Genomic DNA, 20,421 nt, shown 5'->3' with positions numbered 1-20,421 from the left:
AAAGCAAAGGGTCAGGGACCTAGCGAATGGATTTCATGAGCACGTCAGTTTGATTTGTTAGCATGGCATCACAACTATATGACTCACGGCGCCAACAGAATATTGCTGCCATGAGGAGAACAGCAGCTACAGTTACTTCTTATCATAATGTTGGAATCTATTTTCTCTGTCTCCTTCTTTGGGCCAGTACTACTGGTTGGCAGGTGCAAAAGTGGGTGAAAACAGAGGAAGCAGTGTGGAGATGACCGGCCCCTTGTATACAAATACCACATATCGCTACATACAAGTTGACCTTTCTTTCTTTCTTTCTTTCTTTCTTTCTTTATTTCTTTCTTTCTTTCTTTTTTTTTTTTTTGCAAGAAAAGATTTTTCGAAATCGGGGGTGGAGTGTCGACCTATGTACAGAGCTGACTTATTTTTTGAGCCTAAGGCAGTTGTTGCCAAGCTGGGCATAATGCTCACCGTTTCTATTTCTGGCAATATGCGTGGAGCTCAAATGAAAAAAAAAAGAAAATGAAAGTAAAAAAAAAAAAAACTTTTTATGCAGATCAACTCTGCTGACAAATATTTCAACTGCGCAGTGTTTTCCTGGTCATTTTACCCTCTGTCAATAAATAGCACAAAAACAGACTCCTGGTAACCTCTGAAGCACATGTTGCACCAGTGTTCAAGATTACAGGCCTCGTGGAAGTTAGGCTTGCTGTATGTCAGACTATAGTAAATGAGTATGGAAGGCAGGCTCTGCTGTAGTTGTGATTGCACTGTTATATGTCTGTTGCTCTTTGCTTGGCATCTTGAGGCCACTGTGTGGGATATACATAACAGATAATGTGCAGTTAGGTTACATCTTCCACTTTTAGCTAGCAAGGGTGACAGAAGCAGGAAATTGTATTTGGAATCATTTGTTTTTTTAGCCAACGAAGGGTGTGAATTGAGGGGCAGACATGTATATCAATGTATGGTGCTTCAGAAACGCATTCATGACTCATGGACTTACGCATCAAGGTACAGTGAGGAGGGTGCTTTAATGCATTCTTGTACCTGGTCATTGTTGCTGGTACCACTTTTACTGGTCTCTCTTCTCTACCCACTGTTTCGTTTGTGCTTTATGTTTTGTTTTTAAATTTGCCGCAAGCTTGTTTTTCTGCTTCATCCTTCCCACCACTTTTTTGGAATTATGAGCCGGCCCTTTCTTTGCTACTTTACAGCATAAACTGGTGGGTGAGTTGGTCCAACGTTTTTCATTAATGAAAAAGCACAACGGCACGAGGCTATAAAGAGAAGAGGGGACTAGATGCACACTGACCAGCAACAGGTATTTTTATTTAGAATGTCATCGCTTAAATGCATGCTGGCATCACCAAAACAAAAAAAAGATACTAAGTACAGTAAGGCATATTAATTTAAAAGGGCAAAATTTTGCCGATGCAGCAGATAAAATGTCTATCTGCTCTATCGACGAACCAAACTGGTCGTGGTCTGAATAACAGGCTTAGGGAGCACTGCAACATTGGAGTTCACTGCCATGATTCTTTTTGCTGACCATTGCATGAAAACTATTAAGCTGTGTCTAGAAACAAAGATGAACTGCCAGTGAAATTATCGAGGCATCCGAGATTGTGAGGTTTGGTGCTAAATGTATAAGCAACCAATCTGTTACTGGACCAGTGAAAGAGTATCCTTAGATTGCTGTATTTGTGAGATTCTGCACGCTCGGAATAATATGCTTTACTGTATTTGATATTTTTCTTTTCTTTTTGGTGATGCCAGGGTGTATAAGTGATGGTATTGTGGATAAAAATATATGTTGTTAGCACTGCGTCTCATCCCTTCTCGTTTTGGTCTCATGCCATTGCATTGTTTCACTAAAACAAACGTTTGCTACTTTGTTTTTTCTCTTTTTGCTTCATCTTTTGCAGCTGTGATAGCCGATTATTGAATCTAATTGGCATCACTCCCAAGTGCCATTAAGGGATGCCATATTGCAACTTTATTTGAAGGCAATTGGTGGGAAAGTGAAGCGGGATGGACTACAGTCGTATGCCCTGCATGCCCATGACTAAGCCCATGATTAGTTGGCCTGTTCTCTCAGTAGTGCACTTCCAGCTTTCAGGGCCACTCTCTAGCCAGTCTTAGGTATTCGTTTCAGTGATGATGGATATTGTGATGAAACGCATTCTTTTTTCTGACACCGTAGTTTTATAGGCTGAAACGACAGCACACCAAATAAAGCTTGTGAATTAATACTCCTACCGGTAATTCCCCCTGCTCCACCCATTCTTCACATTTGAATATCGGAGCTGCATTCCTGGCTTAGTCTAACATGCCAAGGGAAATAAAACAAACAGTCATTGCTAGGGACAAAAGGAAGATAAGAGAAAATGAGAAATCGACTTATGCCTTGGAGGAGCCTGTTTTATGCACTGGCTTATGACATCAGGCTTGAAATTGCAACCTATTGGATGGAAGGGAGTAAGGAAGGGGAGCGCTTCCAAAGGACCTTCAAAAATGCGTAAAATTCTGTAGCTGGTTGCACATTTTGAATACGCTTGCAGCAACCATGTTTTTAAATAACATTTGTCCCCAGAAGTGAAATTTCATATGTCATGACTGCAAGAATTTTCATTGTTTGTGAGAAAACTATGCCAAGAACACACTAAGGAGTAAACAGTTTGCTAATTGAGGGGAAGTAAAAGTTAAAGTTTTGGAAGAGCTTGCTTTACTGTCGCAGTGAATGTAGCCGTAAGAAGCAACAAATTTTTTATTTTATGTCTGACTTATTCTCATATGGTTTAGGATAGAAAAAGGGTTTCTAACGCTGAAGCTGAGGCTTCACTTAATGGATGTCTAATAGTATTAGAGCCAGGGTCCTTCTGTTTTGTGTTTATGTTATGCATAAAGATTTTTTTCTTTTTTCATTTCAATGCAGCCATAGATTTGAGACTGCTTGCCAGGCGAACCCTGCTTGTGCCTGGTGTGGTGGGTCTGGTGTCTGCTTGGACCGGAGAAAAGTGAAGGTATTCTTTATAATTGAGCTTATATAGATGCTAAGCGTGCTGAGCATGAAATCCTGAACATGCTGAACAGTAAAAGCCGAGTTCAGAAGCTTTGTTTATTTGCGGACAAAGTGCTTATTTCCTCAAGGAAGCCCTTCCATGCCTAAATACAGTAGAACCTCATTGATATGTTTCCAGTTCACATGATTTCCCATTCCATACACTCAAAATCGCTGGTAGTAAGAATATCCTATAGAGTTAACTATTTTCCTTGAGATTGATATGCTTCCAGGTAACACAGTTTCCTGGCTACTATTTTCAAAATTTTGACAAATTGTGGTCATATAATACACTTAGCAATAAATCGTGCATATGCTAACATATGAGCCGGCCGAATCTGGAGGTGCGCGACAGGAACTGAAAAGCAACGGCGCTCACTCGCTGTTATAGCTTCTCTGCGGCATCTAAGTGCACAGGGATGAAGCAATGAAAAAAAAAAAAAAAAGGGAGATAATGTGCTAACATTATAGGGCCACTCCTATGGAAATGCAACATGAATAGGAGAAGTGCAGCAGCAGCTTCGCAGTGCTAAGGGCATGGGAGCACAGTATCTGAGAACTACAACTGCTATAATTACTCACGTAATAGACCTGCTCGTGTATTATACCTACCCTCTACTTCTGCAGTTGAGAATTAACTTTTTTTTTTTAAAGCATGGAGCCTTTTTAATGTGTGCCTTGGTTTTGTGTTCTTGTCGTTGCTGCAGTCTGCTATACAGACCTTAAAAGTACGCTAAGATGCTGTGCGCTGATAACATCACAGCATGTTTATCTTTTGATGTAAGCTCGTGTAGGGGTGATGCGCTCAGCAAACTTGGCAGAGCACCAAGGTACTGCGTACTGGCGCGCCCTTGACAAGATTGCCGGTGGCAGTGGCTTGCTCGGCATGCTGCTGCATGCTTGGTTGTGCAAACCTGGAGTTGCACATTCTCTTTATGTCTCTGGGATCGGCCACTGCTGTCTACTGTCACGAAATCGTCAGATTGCAACATGATAACTAGCAAACATTTTTTTGACGCGAACATATCTATAAACCAGCGACATTGTTGCAGTAGACCATAAGCTTTTGTTAATTGATTGATAGATAGATGGACGGATGGGCAGGTGTAATCAAATTTCAAACCTCACAAGAAGAGTCTGGTGAAACTTCTTTTATTGTAAAAGCACTTCTAGCTTAGCATGATCGACTTTGCCAATTTCTGGATTCTGTCCGCCTGATCTGAGTGTTGCCATAGAAGCAGTGTGCTCCGGTAAAAATGTCCCCAGGATAAAATGCCACCCCTTAAAAGAAATGTCCTCGTAAGAAATGTCCCCGAAAAAAGTTTCCGTTTGAGAAGTAGGAAAAAAAATGTCCCAGTTGGATGCAATAAAACCTGCCGTAACATCAGGATGAAAGGTTTGGGCAGTCAGCACTCAACACTTGATGAACCAAGCACTGTGCCTTTTTTTCTGAGGTTTGGTCTTCTGGGCATTTACAATGAGTGTCCAAGTGCAGAAAATAGCTTTGACGACACTTCAATATCTACCCTTCTAACATCTGAGAGCTGCGTGGTAATTTCTATTGCAGTCAAAATTATTTTAATTATGCATGAAATGTAACCAAATTTGGTATGCAACTTTTTTGCAGATTTTAGAACAGCAGTTAAATTAGGGTAGCTGCTACAGTTGCTGAGTTATCACAATTAACACTTTCATGTAGTCATCCCTTGACTTTTAAGTAATTAAGGACTAAGCTCACGACTTTTTGTTGTCAGCCCATTTATACAGCCCTTTTCTGTACTTAAAGTTCTTTTTTTTTTTTTTTTAAAGACATCTATTGCTCATCAGAATATAAACTGCCCACAAACCTATCCCATCTTTCCCATATCTGCATTTCAAGCATATTTACATGCGTCATGAAAACATTTCTCTCAAAAGTAACTCGCAGGCTATTAAACGTGCACACAGTATAATCTCAGGGATACGAATCTCATGGGGTCACGAAAACATTCGTATCATATGAACATTTATACCATCAAAATGAACAAAAATTAAAAAAAGAAAACAGTATACAGAACCATTGGAAAGGCATTCATGCAGACCTATTTACAGCTCAGGAGATTTATTTACAGTTGCATGGCCATAGCTTGCCACCCGCAGTGCATGCAGCGTGACACTGCCCCGTTCGTGTTTGAAGATGATGATATTGCTGGCTTGATAGAGTTGAGATGGGCCATAAATTCACCCACTTCTAGCTCCTTTACAACACAGAAGCAGTCGTCCTCTTTTTGAACATGGTATGTCCCCCATCGCATGGTCTGGACTGTTTCACTCTCAATGATTCCACTGCTCACATAACTCAAGACCACTCCCATCCATTTCTTAACAAATCCAAGACAAACAAATTTCGATTGAAGAGGGCAAGCTGTCGGGCTAGTGGCTTTCCATCAGTTCCTGCAGCGCTTAGCTGGACAAGGACAAAGCACTGAGGAATAACAGGACAAACAAGCGCTGAACTTCAACTGTATTTTGCAAATTTGCGAAACCGCTGCATATATACCCGCATAAAGAAACAGCACGAGAAATACACGAAATTTAAACGTGGTAAAAAAAGGCAGCGCATACAAAAGCAAAGCAGGAAGTGGAACAAATGATAACAACAATAAGTTCATAATTCGATAAGTCAAGCCCACAATTAACAAAAAAGCAACAGGAGGTGAAAGTAGCATGACGTAAGCCTGGGGAAAAAAAATTCACGCAGTGGCAAACACTGCATGAATTAATAAAAAAGAATTCTCACTCAGAAGAAAGTTTTTAAAAAGCCTTTTAAGATCTGCCGGTGAATATATGAGATGGCCAAAAACAAGTGAAACAAGAAGGCGTAAATAATGATGCAGATGGTCAAACAGAGGCGAAAGCCAACGATAACATGGTGAAGAAAAAACAGGAATGATTCAAACAATGCAGATGAAATGAATATGTAGACTAAAAGAAAACGATAAAGACATGCCTTCATTGCACATGTTCTTTTTTTTTTTTTTCATTTCTATATATATATATTTTTTTCTTTTAATAGTCTGGTATTTTGTTACTCTTTTAGATTCTGACTTTTTACACTCATCAGTCTCTTTTGGGCTACATACCTGTGCCATCTGCATTGTTTGAATCATTCGTTTTTTTTTTTTTTCGCTGTGTCAATTGTTGGCTTTTTTCTTTGTTCAAATATCTGCATCACCCTTTATTCCTTTCTGTTTCACTCATTTTTGATACCTCACGGGCTCAGCTGTAGTTTTTAAAGGTTTTTCAAAAACTTATTGTGCTTCCCCATGTTGTTGACCATTTAAAATCGTTAAGAAAAAAAAAATGAGAGTGAGAATTTTTCATTGATTCATTCACGCAGTGTTTGCCACTGGCTTTTTTTTTTTCCAGGCTTACATCGTGTTACTTCCACCTCCTGTTGCTTTTTCTGTTACTCTTGGGCTTGGCTTATGGCTAGAGTTGCAAGATGCATGCTGCATTTTGACAGGAGGCTTGCTTAGCATGCTGCCCTAACTGCTGTTGCACATGCCTGGGATGGAATTATGCAGCGTTCACATAAAAAAAAAAAACTGTCGCAAACTTGTCAAACTGACAGCTGTCACGAACCAACAGGTCTGCCCGTCAGAATCAAGCAATAAGGTCGAGGCTAGCGAATTGGTTTGTGACAGATTTGCGACAGTTTTTGGGATGTGATCTTTGCATAATTCAGCCCCTGGTGTTCAGTGTGTTTGCTTTATTACGCTGTAATTGAGGTGGGCTCCGTCTGCTCGCACAAAATCATTGAAACGTGTGATAGCGGCAAAGCAAACAGCATTTGAAGCAGACGGTGCTAAAAAGCTGCATCATGCTCACAGCTGACTGCATGTTTTCATTGATGATTGATGAATTGATACATATATGAACAGGAGACTATGGACGTGTGGAATTTTGAATCTCACAAAAAATCTGTCAATTTTTTTCCTTGCGTAATGAGCCCTCCCTCCAGACTGATGTCAGTTTTTCTTTAAAAAAAAAAGTGGGCTCATTACACGAGTATATACGTTATACAGATTTGTTAGTGAAGTGCAAAATAAAAAATGAGAAAAACAAATTTGGTCGTACACTTGACAGAACTGAACACCTTGACATTCTTTATACAATGTAAAGCAGTGTATGTCATATTGTACCTGGCGTTCATTGGTATGCTTGTCTCATAGCTCTTTCCTACATTTCTGTGCAGGATTGTCGCTCCGGTAACTTCCGCCCAGGTAGCTGCCCCGGCTTATGTGCAGTCTTGGGTGACTGCCAGAGCTGCATGATCTGGGGTGGTCATGCTAACATGCCTGTGGGAAGCAATGACCTTCGGGGCCTGTCTGCCAAGGCGTCCTTCCCACAGTCCTGTGGGTGGTGCGTAGAGGCAGCTGCCTGCCATCCCATAAATGGTATGAGTTCAGTTTTAGAAGCCAACCATAAAACATGCCATTGCCATCTTGCAGTCAACAGTATATCTTCAACGATCATTTCTTTGTGATCCAGTTGCCACTGCTATGTTGATATCAAATAATACTTCTTAGAGAAAGTTTTCAAGTGCAGCAGCCACAGTGGCTGCTATGGTTTTCAGCCTACCTTCTCAAGGGAATTAGTGTTATGTTGTGTTGTGTTTTCTGGCACATAGGCTACTAAGGCCATCATGCGCCAAACAAAAATGGAATTAGGACGTACAGGTATGAACAATGCACCTATTATGTGTAGACAGACTATGGGATATGCCAGTGGTCTTGCAAGTACTACTTGTGTAATCAGTCGGCTTTCTTTGGATTAGACTGATTAATGAGCTTATGAGCAACTCTGCTAAGCTGAATCCTGTAAAAAGCCAGAAAGTATGGGGACTATGCGGTGATTCAGGCTTTCTGATAATTGGAACAAGCTAGCTAAAATGTAAAAGTACAGAGTATGACCTAGTATGACCCTGTAAGGTAAAAGGGACGCCATGGTGGATTCAGTGACTCACCATGTGTTGCAGAGAAGTCTTTCAATGGGAACGGTCAGCTGCACAAGAATCACAAGGTGCCTTGCGTAATTAACCGAAACTCACTAATGAACCTCTTGGTTAACGCAGTTAGGTGGTTAGAGCAAATTTGGAGTTTGAAGCCATGGACAAGACAATGCCATATCAGTTTTTGAAACGAAGAAAAACTCATTTTCTGATGCCCTAGAATAGGAGGCCAAGTGCTTTTTTTTCGGCATGAAAACAAAGCTAGCGCATTAGACACACAGGAGAAAATTTGGTAGAAGCGGCACATCCGCTGAAGACGTTTTGCAGTAACTATGGTGCCAAATTCAAACTGCCTGCTCTTCTGTGCCATGTCATGCACTTCCTTTTGCTTCGTCGCTTTCAGAAATAATGACCGTGTAGTTGGCAATGAGCGAGTGTGCTTTTTCTTTTTTTTTTTTTTGTTCCATGCGGCAGAGCAAAAGGATATTCATGTCATGGCACAGTATGTAGCACATGAGCTTGAATTTGGAACTACAGTCACTTCAACACAGCATCAGTGGACGTGGCACTTCCACTGAGCTTCTTGTGCACCTGTGCGCTTAGTTGCACTGGATATCCTCGCACTACAAGGCTTTAGAAAATTAGTTTTTCTTAGTTTTTTTTTTTTTTTTTGTTAAAAGACTGGTATGGCATCGTTTTGTTCATGACTTCGAACTCTCCATTGACACTAGCCACCAACTGTGCTAATTAAATAGTTAATTAGTGAATTACACCTAATTAGATATGTAATTATAAAGATTTTTTGTAGTAAATTACAGCCACTGCATCTGAGAAAGTGTTTCTGGAAATATTTCTTGTTTTTTTTTTTCTGTTCGAATTCCCTATTCTTTTGGGATTTTTGGAAGTGCTCACTGAACCACCCACTATATTGTCAAGGGAACTTTTGTTAGTGCAAAAAGGTGATTTGACTTGATAAATGAACATATTTTCTGGTCCCTCAAAGTTTACCACAAGGGGAGCCTTCTGTAATCAAGAAGAATGATGACTGTAGGCAATTTTAGTCAACATTGTGCCAAAGTTCTTCTCTGTGATGTATGCAGCACTTCCTTGAAAGCCTAAAACTGGCAACTAAATTGTTGACAGCAGGCTTTGTGCACATTTTTTGAGAATATTATATGCCTCAAAAATGTTTCTATGTGGGCTCTCCTCTGTCTTGCTTGTTTCGTATTTCATTGTGGAATAACACACTTCATGTCATTAAAAATAAGTTTAATTTTTTACTAACTCTGTTCAACTGTGTTGGATTCTATTTTTATTTTTATCTTTTATTATAAGGGGGTAAATTGCATTGTGATGTAACAGTTTCCTGTCTTCAGGACTTGCGTTACTTGCTGCAAGACTGCATACCCAGTAAATGCCGTTTTGTTTCTTTTTTGCTTTCTGTCTCCAGAACCTCCTGGAGTATGTCGCCCTCCCCAGGATGGCCACTTTTCACCTGAGCAAGCTGGCTTTTGGGGTCCACATGGCCACATTGTGACCTCTGTGTACGAGTGTCGTATTCTAGACTTTCGACCTGGCCTCTTCCTGCTTCACTACAGAAATCCAGTCAACCTATCCCAGCCAGATCAGGTACCCCCATGTTCTGGAATAAATCTATCGGACTTTATGACCCACTGAAAATATCGGGCTTGGTAACAATCTAACCAGATAGAATACTACAGAACTTCTGGGAGGTTAATTATCTAGGGTGCATTTCAAGAGAGAAAGAACTAGCTTGGGGGATAGTCATGCTGCATGGTTATTCCCAAGTGCTTCTCTTAATTATGAGTGTATCTCCAGTTGTGTAAAATTTATAATGATTTTAGGTGAGTGTATTGTGCACATTTCTGACCTCTTGTTAACCACTCAAAAAAAAAAAAAAAAGTTCATATTGTCACGCGTCTTCGTAGAACGTCAACGGGTAGATCGGTGAAGGAAGAAGAAGAGCAAGGGCAGAGGGACGTTTGTACGCTTCGCCGCAGTCCTGTTTGGACCGATCCCTGTAAATAAACCCCCCGTGCGTACAAAGCACGTAACATCTTGGTGAGAGGTGCTTGGGTAGCGACCACGGAGCGTTTCATCTACCGAAGAAGCCGTAGACTTGCTGGCCTACCACCAATGCCATCAGACATGACTGAAGACAGCAGTACCGAGCAGCCAGGATCATCCACGGCGAACAACTGGCCCCATTATCGAGAGCCGCATACGTTTTTCGGAAAACTTGAGGAGGACGTTGATGAGTGGCTGAAACACTACGAAGGAGTGAGTAAATACAATCACTGGAACGCCGCTACTAAGCTGGCTAATGTGGTGTTCTTCCGTGCCGCCACTGCCTTTGACTGGTTCGATAATCACGAGGATTCATTAAGTACATGGGCTATCTTTACAAGCGAAAGCGAGAAAAATTTTGGGGATGAACCTGTAAAGAAGAAGCGCGCTGAACAAACTTTGTTTCACCGGGCGCAAGTACCCGGAGAAACTTGTACTGCATATATCGAAGCCATCTTAAAGCTATGCAAACTCGTCAACCGTACTATGCTTGAAGAAGACAAAGTCGGTCACCTCCTGAAAAGGATAGCGGAAGACGTTTATACTTTTCTTATTAGCAAAGAGAACCTGAGCACCACTGCTGATGTTATAAAGCATTGTAGAACATTTGAGGCTCTCAAGCTGCGACGAATTACACCTAAATTAGGAAGACTGGCCAATGTCACCTCTGTAGCTAGTGTTGAAGCCTGTTCTTCAGTTTCCATGGCTGATATGGTACGAGAGATTGTACGCGAGGAATTGTCAAGATCTAGGGACGCCATCTGTAGTGAAGAATATGTGCGGCAGAGTTGTGCACCGCAAGCAAATGTTGCCGCCCTGTCCACTCCGTGGGTTCAACCTAGCGGCGCTTTGCATATGGACGATCAGCGCAGCTGTACTCAACGTTATGACCACCAGCCGATGGAAAAGAGGCCCGCCTATTCTGAAAATGTGGTTCGTCAGCAGCGAGAGCCTCGCTACAACCAACGTTGCGACTTTGTTAGTGAGGACTCTTATGCTGATCGCTGGCGCCCTCAACCTGTGTGCTACAGGTGTGGCATTGCGGGGCATATCGCTAGATACTGCCGCCGCCGTTTTCCAACTGTCCAAGATTACCGACCCCACGCGAATATTCACGGACGGCTGCACACCGAACAACAGCGATCCCTGACTATGCCTACTGGGGACTCATACCATTCGACATATTTGCGGAATTCATCTCCTGCATCTGATCATAGTGTGACGCCGCCACCCCAGCGCCCGCGCGGCCGATGGAGGTGAGGCCGCCGGCGAGTCGATGACGTCCATACCTCTGCCCGTGTTTATGTTAAAGAACAAATTGGAAATGTTTGTTGATGGTGTGAAAACAATGGCTCTTGTGGACACTGGTGCTACAGTATCTGTTATAAGTTTGAGTTTTAAGAACCGTTTAGGTAGAAAAGTAATGTTCAGTGGTGACCGTGCAGTGTTATTCCGTGGTGTCGGTGGTGAACCTTTAGTTCTTCTTGGTGTGTGTGTGCTTCGGATGTTGTTATTGGCGGCCTCAAGTTTAGAGTAGAATTTGCAGTACTACCTCGGTCAACGCATGATGGGATTCTTGGGATTGATTTTCTACAAGAGTGTGGTGCAACTTTAGAAGACTGTGGTACGGGAGAGATTGCTTTGAATCCTTTACTACTTTCGGTTCTTGTGGATGACTCGACACCTGAATTTGGAACATTTGCTGTGGAAGAAGACACAATTGTGCCAGCGTTATCTGCAGCACTCGTGTGGGTTTTCTCTATTCGGAACCAGTGCGAATCTTTTGAGGCTATAGTAGAACCTACGAGATTCACCTGCTCTAAGAAGAGTATCCTTGTGCCTCGTTGCGTCATTCCCGTGACTAGAGGCCGCACTGAGCTGTGGACAGTGAACCACTCCGAAGAGCCAACTGTGTTGCCTCGGGGCCTAAAACTCGCCCGTTTCGAGGAAGGCATATCCAGTTCTGTCGCGGCGTTAAACAGCTCTGTCACTGAGCAGCAGGTGCGACCAGGCATGGAGACCCAAGTTACGGCTATGATTAGTAAGTCTCTTTCTACAACTGAGCGTCATATTCTAGTGGAACTACTACTGAAACACGTGACAGTGTTCGACTTTGCCAAGGATGACTCAATGCCACTGCCTACCAGTAGTATTCATCACACGATCAACACTGGGTCCGCACCTCCAATACGTCAGAAGCCCTATCGAGTCTCAGCAACTAAACGTAAGGTAATAGATGAGCAAGTTCAAGACATGCTAAAGCGCGGCATTATTCGAGAGTCCTGTAGTCCTTGGGCAGCTCCAGTTATCCTTGTTAAAAAGAAAGATGGCACATGGAGGTTTTGTGTTGACTACCGCCGTTTAAATTCAGTCACGAAGAAAGATGTCTACCCGCTTCCACTTATAGATGACGCAATTGACTGTCTGCACTCAGCTTCATACTTTTCTTCTATTGTCTTGAGATCCGGTTACTGGAAAATCCCCATGCACATTGCAGATAAAGAAAAAACGGCATTCATAACACCAGACGGACTTTATGAATTTAACGTTATGCCTTTTGGATTATGTAATGCACCTGCCACATTCGAGCGGTTCATGGATACAATTCTACGTGGACTAAAGTGGCAAATTTGTTTATGTTATTTGGATGACGTTGTAATTTTTGGCAAAACATTTAGTGAGCACAACAGCCGTCTGGATATCGTACTTAATTGCATGGAACGAGCTGGTCTTGTACTGTATGCAAAGAAATGTCATTTTGGCGATCGTGAAACAATTGTTCTCGGTCACTTAGTTGACAAAGAAGGTGTTCGACCAGATCCCAAGAAAATTGAAGCCGTCAAAAGTTTTACCGTGCCCAAATCAGTAAAAGAGCTGCAGAGCTTTTTGGGGCTATGCTCATACTTTCGACGCTTTGTACCAAGGTTTGCAGACATTGCTTACCCACTTACGTGTCTACTGTATAAAAATGCACCATTCAATTTGACCAGCGAATGTGACTCAGCTTTCTGTCATCTGAAGTTTCTTTTGACCTCGGGCCCAATTCGCCGCCACTTCTGCCCATCAGCTCCAATTGAAGTACACACTGACGCAAGTGGTATCGGTATCGGCGCTGTACTTATACAACGCGATGGACGCGATCAGCACGTGATAGCGTATGCCAGCCGCTCGTTGAGTAAATGTGAAAGAAATTACACGGTTACGGAGCAAGAATGTCTAGCCGTTGTTTTCGCTGTACAGCGCTTTCGTTCCTATCTGTACGGGAATGCTTTCACGATTGTGACCGACCACCATTCCCTTTGCTGGCTCGTGAGTCTTCGTGACCCCGGTGGGCGGCTCGCTCGATGGGCTTTACGCCTACAAGAGTTTAATTTTACTGTGGTGCATAAAAGCGGCCATAAACACTCAGATGCTGACTGTCTTTCGTGTTTTCCGCTTCAAACGACTGATAACGACTCAGACAATTTCGATGAATATTTGGCTCCAATTTCACAAACCTTCCCCGATCTCCGAGTTTTCCGAACCGAGCAACGCAAAGACAAAACATTAACTTCACTGTTTGATTCCGCCAACGATCCTATAAAGAACACATTTGGCATTCGCGAAGGAGTGCTTTACAAGAAAAATTTCGCCTCTGGGGGAGCACGTATGCTTCTTGTCGTTCCAGAAAGCCTACGTATCACAGTTCTAGAAATGATGCATGATGACGCCACGTCTGGTGACCTGGGAGTGGCCCGAACACTCCACCGCACACAGCAGCGATTTTACTGGCCGAAGATGCGTTCAACGATCAAGCGATATGTAGCCAGCTGTGTGCAATGCCAGCGCTTTAAGCTGTCGACTTCAAGCCCACATGGAAAACTGCAGCCAGTCACACCTCCAACAGCCCCGTTTGAGCAAGTTGGCATTGACCTTCTTGGACTTTTCCCGTGGTCCTCTAAAGGAAACCGATGGATTCTTGTGTGCGTTGATTATTTAACCCGCTACTGTGAGGCAGCCGCGATACCATCCGCTACTGTGTCTGAAGCATCAAATTTCTTGCTTCGACTCGTCATTCTTCGGCACGGCCCTCCTGCAGTCATCATTAGTGACCGTGGACGCCAATTCACAGCGGACATTGTCGAAGAACTTCTTCGCCTCAGCGCCTGCAGTTTTCGCCACTCCATGCCATATCATCCCCAAAAGAACGGTGTGGTAGAACGAACTAATAGGACGCTTACCACCATTTTGGCTATGTACGTCGCTGCAGACCATAAGAACTGGGATGGCGTTCTACCATTCATTACTCATGCATATAACACAGCGCACCATGAGACAACAGGCTACAGTCCCTTCTACCTTCTCTATGCTCGCACGCCTCGCTGTGCCCTCGACACCATACTGCCATTTTTCATTCATGACGAACCTTCTCTTGCTACCACACTGCAGAGCTGAAGAAGCCCGCCAGCTGGCCAGAGTTCGAATTTTATCTTCACAAGAACTTTCTAAGAACCGCTATGACGCCTGACACCAACAAGTTTCTTATGCTCCTGGGGACTGTGTGGTTGTGGACACCTCTCCGTAAGCGTGGTCTTTGTCAAAAACTGCTGTCACATTACACCGGACCGTTTGTTGTGTTAGAACGCATCAGTGACCTGAATTACGTCATAGCACGCATAACGGCGAATGGTCGACGGTCACGGCAGTCTCAGGTGGTGCATGTAGCCGCCTCAAGCGATTTCATTCCAGAGGTTCTCTGTAACTCGCCCGACGGGCTTCGTCTGCGAGGAGGGAAATGTCACGCGCCTTCGTAGAACGTCGACGGAAGATGAAGAAGAATGGTCAGGTAGATCGGTGAAGAAAGAAGAAGAGCAAGGGCAGAGGAACGTTTGTACGCTTCGCCGCAGTCCTGTTTGGACCGATCTCTGTAAATAAACCCCCCGTGCGTACAAAGCACGTAACAATATGTTCTGAGCGTCATTAACATTTTTATTGAGGCTTTGGCCCCTCACAAAAAAAAAGTTAGGTAAGTTAGGCTTAACTGAGCTTTGTGACCTTCTTGCCTTGGCCTAGATATTGAAAAATCTGGAAAGATTCACTATTTTATGGCTCGTAAATTGGGGTGCAGAAAATAAAGGGAAGTTCGATTTGGTTTATGGGGTTTAACGTCCTAAAGAGACTCAGTCTATGAGAGATTCTAAAGTGAAGTATCCTGTATGTGGAAGTGCTGCTCAGCTCATGTGCATACATCTTCCTGTCCAATAAGCAACAAGAACTCCCTTTGACAGTGGAAAATTTCTACTAGTGCGGTGCTAGTCTCCTAATGAAACTCTTGGCAGTGAGGCAGTAATGAAAAAACTAGCATAATCCCTGCTGCTTTATTATTATTGTGGTTTTTCACCCCAGAATCAGTACAGTCATGGACAGAACTTTGTCAGATGCCAGAGCACCGTTTTGAAGGTACTTCTGGTGCCTAGGTGGTGCCAGATGCCCCCCATCAGATGTAGAGGAATGCACTAACTAGCCTTCCAAAATGCGCCCTTGGGTGTGATGAAAGATCACTGTGTATACGCACCATCACTGCAGTCGATTGGCTGTGTTTGGAGCAAGAGGGCCGTATGGCTGTCAGTGACCACAAGCAACGAAAAACGACTACTAGCGCTGAAGCACATAAAAAGCACCGCCTCACAGGAAACAAGCGTTTAGATAGTCATTCGGGCGAATGTAGGATGTGCATGGGCCTAGTCATCACCCTATGCAGCCTTGACAAAATCATCGTGTCACCTAGTGATGCTGAAGCAGCTTCAAAATCTAAAGAAATTTTGCCCATGCCTGTACATCAACCATTTTAACGTTGATTTTTTTCTATGCATTTCTTATTGCCGCGAAACCTTCAAAACAGTATTTGTTGTTTTTTTAACAGCCGCCGGCATACAGGCTTATCACTCTGATTCTGGACCGCGTATCAGTTCCGTAATCTTTGTTTGTTAATGCTCGACGCCGCGAGTCACACCTTTATCAGTTTTGTTGTAGCACAAGATGCACCGAGATCTGTCTCGAAGGTTCCGGCCACTCGGGTGTCTTTCCACAATGTTCCAGCCCGTGCTGGTAGCTGCTTGCGACGTTATCTAGATTGTTCTGTGCAGCCTTTAAATTGAGCGTTGCCGAGTGTGACGGGTATTCTTTGTTCGACGATCGACGAGCACGTTTGTTTCTATCGCCGCCGCCGAGTTGCTTAGTTCTTTTGCGGGCGCAAGTCAGCCCAAATAAACAGTTTCTTTAGTGCAATCATCGACCCTTCAATTGTGTCGTCGACCTCGTCACCACTACGTGACATCTGGTGGAGGTGCTGCCTTTGATCCTTCAAAGGAAGACCCAAGCCGTGTTCCTGTCGCCCTGGAAGACCAGCCTACAGTCACACAAGCCATCCACGAACAACTGCGTACCATCCCCAGACCAATGGCCTTACGGAGCGCCTGAACAAAACGATCGCTGACATGATCGCTATGTACGTCGACGCTGAACACAAGACCTGGGACGCCATCTTGCCGTACGTGATCTTCGCGTATAACACGGCAGTCCAGGAGACGACCAGAGCGACTCCGTTCAAGCTTGTGTACGGTAGGGAGCCCACGACGACGCTCGACGCAATGCTACCGCACGTAACCAACGAGGACAACCTCGACGTCGCCGCCTACCTGCAGCGTGCAGAGGAAGCCCGACGACTCGCACGGCTGTGTATTAAAGACCAACAGCGCACCGACAGCCGACGATACAACTTACGACGACACCACGCAGAGTACAATCCAGGAGACCAAGTGTGGGTTTGGACACCTGTTCGCCGTCGCGGATTAAGTGAAAAGTTGTTGCGTCGATACTTTGGGCCGTACAAAATCATTCGCCGCGTCGGCCCACTGGACTATGAAGTCATTCCCGACGGAATGTCAGCATCACAACGGCGACGCGCACACCCAGAAATTGTACATGTTGTACGACTGAAGCCATATTACGCGCGTTAAAGAATGTGTGGTGTTTAAAATTTGCAGTGCTTATGTTTAAGTTGCTCTGTTTTGGGACATCGAGGCGATGTTTTTTTTAAGGGGGGAGTAATGCCGCGAAACCTTCAAAACAGTATTTGTTGCTTTTTAACAGCCGCCGGCATACAGGCTTATCACTCTGATTCTGGACCGCGTATCAGTTCCGTAATCTTTGTTTGTTAATGCTCGACGCCGCGAGTCACACCTTTATCAGTTTTGTTGTAGCACAAGATGCACCGAGACCTGTCTCGAAGGTTCCGGCCACTCGGGTGTCTTTCCACAATGTTCCAGCCCGTGCTGGTAGCTGCTTGCGACGTTATCTAGATTGTTCTGTGCAGCCTTTAAATTGAGCGTTGCCGAGTGTAACGGGCATTCTTTGTCCGACGACCGACGAGCGCGTTTGTTGCTATCGCCGCCGCCGAGTTGCTTAGTTCTTTTGCGGGCGCAAGTCAGCCCAAATAAACAGTTTCTTTAGTGCAATCATCGACCCTTCAATTGTGTCGTCGACCTCGTCACCACTACGTGACATTATAGTGCCTATTCTTGACTTCTGTTAGACTAAGGTATCTGCACATGATGGGTCATTGTACAGTTCCTGCACTTGCTTAGTAAGCACTGCATGGACGTGTTTGTCATTCAAACATTTCCTTCAGTTTCGCGTAAGCTGCACGAGTGTACAAAGTGTTGCTGTGTTGGCCATACCTGTGCTTGTGATGCCACTGTCTATTTCCTTCCCAAATGGGATGAACCTCTTCGCTGCTTCCGACCCTTACTGGAGCCTTATCTTTTTCATGGCAATCTCATCTGTAGGTGTCGTATGTGAACAGCACCAGCCAGTCACTGGTGTTTACCTCTGAATACCAAGACGATCAGGAAGGGGGCGGAGAGCACATGGCACGTCTGCTGGGCTTCCTGCACCCTCGGGGAGCACTGCCCCCATCAGGGGAGCTCCTGCGCCTCTTTCTTGACATCAGTGGGGGACGAGCTACCTTGCGCCTGGGCCAGGCTGGCACCACCCGTCTTGAGGACACTGTGAGTTTTCTGCTGCTGTCTGGGCTCGCTTTTTCTACAGGTGTGAGCTCTGTGTGGAGATTTGTGTTACTGAATACGAGTAGCAGGTTCTGAATGAAATGGCGGCAAAGTAAACTCGTAGTCACATAGATGATGATGATGATGATGAAAAAGTTTATTGGAAGCCACATTGGCTTAGATTAAGGGAAGGCTGAACGGGTTCCTAGTCCGGGACACCGTTGGTAAAAGCCGCTGCCCGTGCTCTTTCGACGAGGGCTCGTTGTTACTTGAGGTCCGAGCAGGACAGGGCCGCCTCCCAGTCTTCCCACGTTGGCTGATTTATTATGTCAATACCGGTATTTTGTTGACAAGCCCATACCATATGGTATAAGCTTGCCTTCTGGCCACAAAATTTGCACTGCGCCGAAAAGGACTCGGGCTCAATGGCGTGAAGTGTTGCTGGATTATTAAATGACATAGTTTGTAACCTTCGAAGGTGACATTCTTTTGATTTACTAAGACCCTTAGCGGGCTTCGGGAATGTCTGCCTTTCAAGGTGCAAATGCTGTAATATCTCTGAATATGTTGTTAACGGAGAGGGGGAGCCTAAATCAGCAAGGGAGGACGTAGAAGGATTCCGGGAAAGAAAAGCTCAGGCCAAAGCGTGTGCGTGCTCGTTTCCTTGAACTCCCTGGTGACCTGGTACCCATATTAGCTCCTTCCGTGCAGCTGAAGTCCTACATTGACTCAGAATTTCGCAGGCTAGCGGCGTGATTCTGCCACGCATATAGTTTTTATAAGCTGCCTGGGAACCTGTAACTATGTATTTCGATGCAGAGTGCGTTGCGGCTAGGGCTATCGCCACTTCCTCTATAGCCTGCGTATCCCCGTTATGAACTGAAAGCCCGTCCACGACATGCATTTGGTGCAACACTGATATTGTTGATATCCCCGCTACAGGACCCGCAGCGTCCACGAAGAAGGCTCCTTCTTCTCTTAAATAAGATTCGTTCATCTTCTTGCTTCTCGCCATTCATCTAGCATGATGATGTTCTGGGTGCATGTTTTTGGGGAGCGAAGCGTAAGGAATTTGCTCTTCCACTCTTGAGGTATATCTTGTCTCCCAGCCACTTATGGAAAGCAAATGTTCAAATTTTCTAAGACCCTGCGACCAGTCTTGGTTGTGGCCAGTCGCATTACCTGGCTTGTAAGATGGGTGCTAATCAGTTCATCAGCCGTATTGTGTACCCCCAGTTGTAGCAGATGCTGCGTAGATGCTTTCATGGGTAACCCGAGCGCCTTCTTATAAGCAGTTCGAATGATAACGTCCAGGTGGTTCAAATTGGTTTTCCTCATACGAAGGTACGGGGCCACGTACACTATCCTGCAGATGATAAAGACCTGTATTAGCCTAAGGGTATCTTCTTCTTGCATACCGTTCTTCTTGGTTGCAATCCGAGATAGCATCCGCACCACTGACCTCCATATTTGGGCTGAAGAGTCAACCTAATTGCTCTGTTGCTAGGGCAAGGAACTGTATTGTTAGGGTACTTATGTGACCAGCTGCAAGTGATGCATGGCTGCACATGAGGTCTTAGGTTTCAAAAAGCATAGCACAATGAAGCAATATGCTCAGACATATTCCCTTCTTAAGGTTATATTTCAGACCTGCCTGTGACAGCTTCATTATCGCGGGACAAAATGCAAAAGTGCTTAGTTGTTACAACTCAGAATGGCTAGAATATGCCATTCAACTTGTGCGCTTTTTGGAGACAATCCTTTACTGTCAGAAAATTTAATTTTTTTTTCTTTTTTTCATGAAAGGTGGTGCTTCAGCCTGGCAGGAGTTGTGATGAATTGCAGGTGGCCTTGCTTACAGCTTCAGCAAATAAATGTGGGGAAAAAGACAGGCTTCGTTATGAGTAGATACGAAGGGAGCCAATAGCCACTGATGCAAATGAAAGCATGAGGAATATTTGTTTTGGGCGCTTGCATCAGTCTGAAATAACAATGGAAACGATAATTGATGAGAAAGTAAAAAAAAAAAAAAAGAGACATGCTACTGGTAGGATCCGAACCCACAACCTGCGAATTTTGTGTCCAGTGCTCTATTGACTGAGCTACAGTGGCAGCAGTTCAGTTTTCTACATTTTGTGGTATTTATGTTGAGTATAACCTATCCTTGAGAGTGTTCATCAGTACCACCCTACTCTGTAGTGGCAGGCATGGCACATCCTGTGACACCATGCATGTCACAT

The 20,421-nt window shown here is 44.2% G+C and overlaps 1 protein-coding gene across 3 annotated transcripts in view; it reads left to right on the top strand.

Moving 5' to 3' along the window:
• Megf8 (multiple EGF like domains 8) overlaps positions 1–20,421 on the top strand; it is a 211,678-nt gene that overhangs the window by 15,297 nt on the left and 175,960 nt on the right. For all 3 annotated transcript variants that reach the window (XM_084588754.1, XM_084588753.1, XM_084588756.1), the window contains exons 6-9: positions 2,930–3,017; positions 7,293–7,494; positions 9,499–9,677; positions 17,963–18,184. In XM_084588754.1, the coding sequence (XP_084444880.1) occupies positions 2,930–3,017; positions 7,293–7,494; positions 9,499–9,677; positions 17,963–18,184 (691 nt within the window). The remainder of the gene's footprint in view (positions 1–2,929; positions 3,018–7,292; positions 7,495–9,498; positions 9,678–17,962; positions 18,185–20,421) is intronic.

This window comes from Amblyomma maculatum, chromosome 1 (assembly GCF_055883805.1).
Source record: "Amblyomma maculatum isolate TAMU_Amacu chromosome 1, ASM5588380v1, whole genome shotgun sequence".
NCBI lineage: Eukaryota > Metazoa > Arthropoda > Arachnida > Ixodida > Ixodidae > Amblyomma > Amblyomma maculatum.
This window is presented reverse-complemented; position numbering and strand designations above follow the sequence as displayed.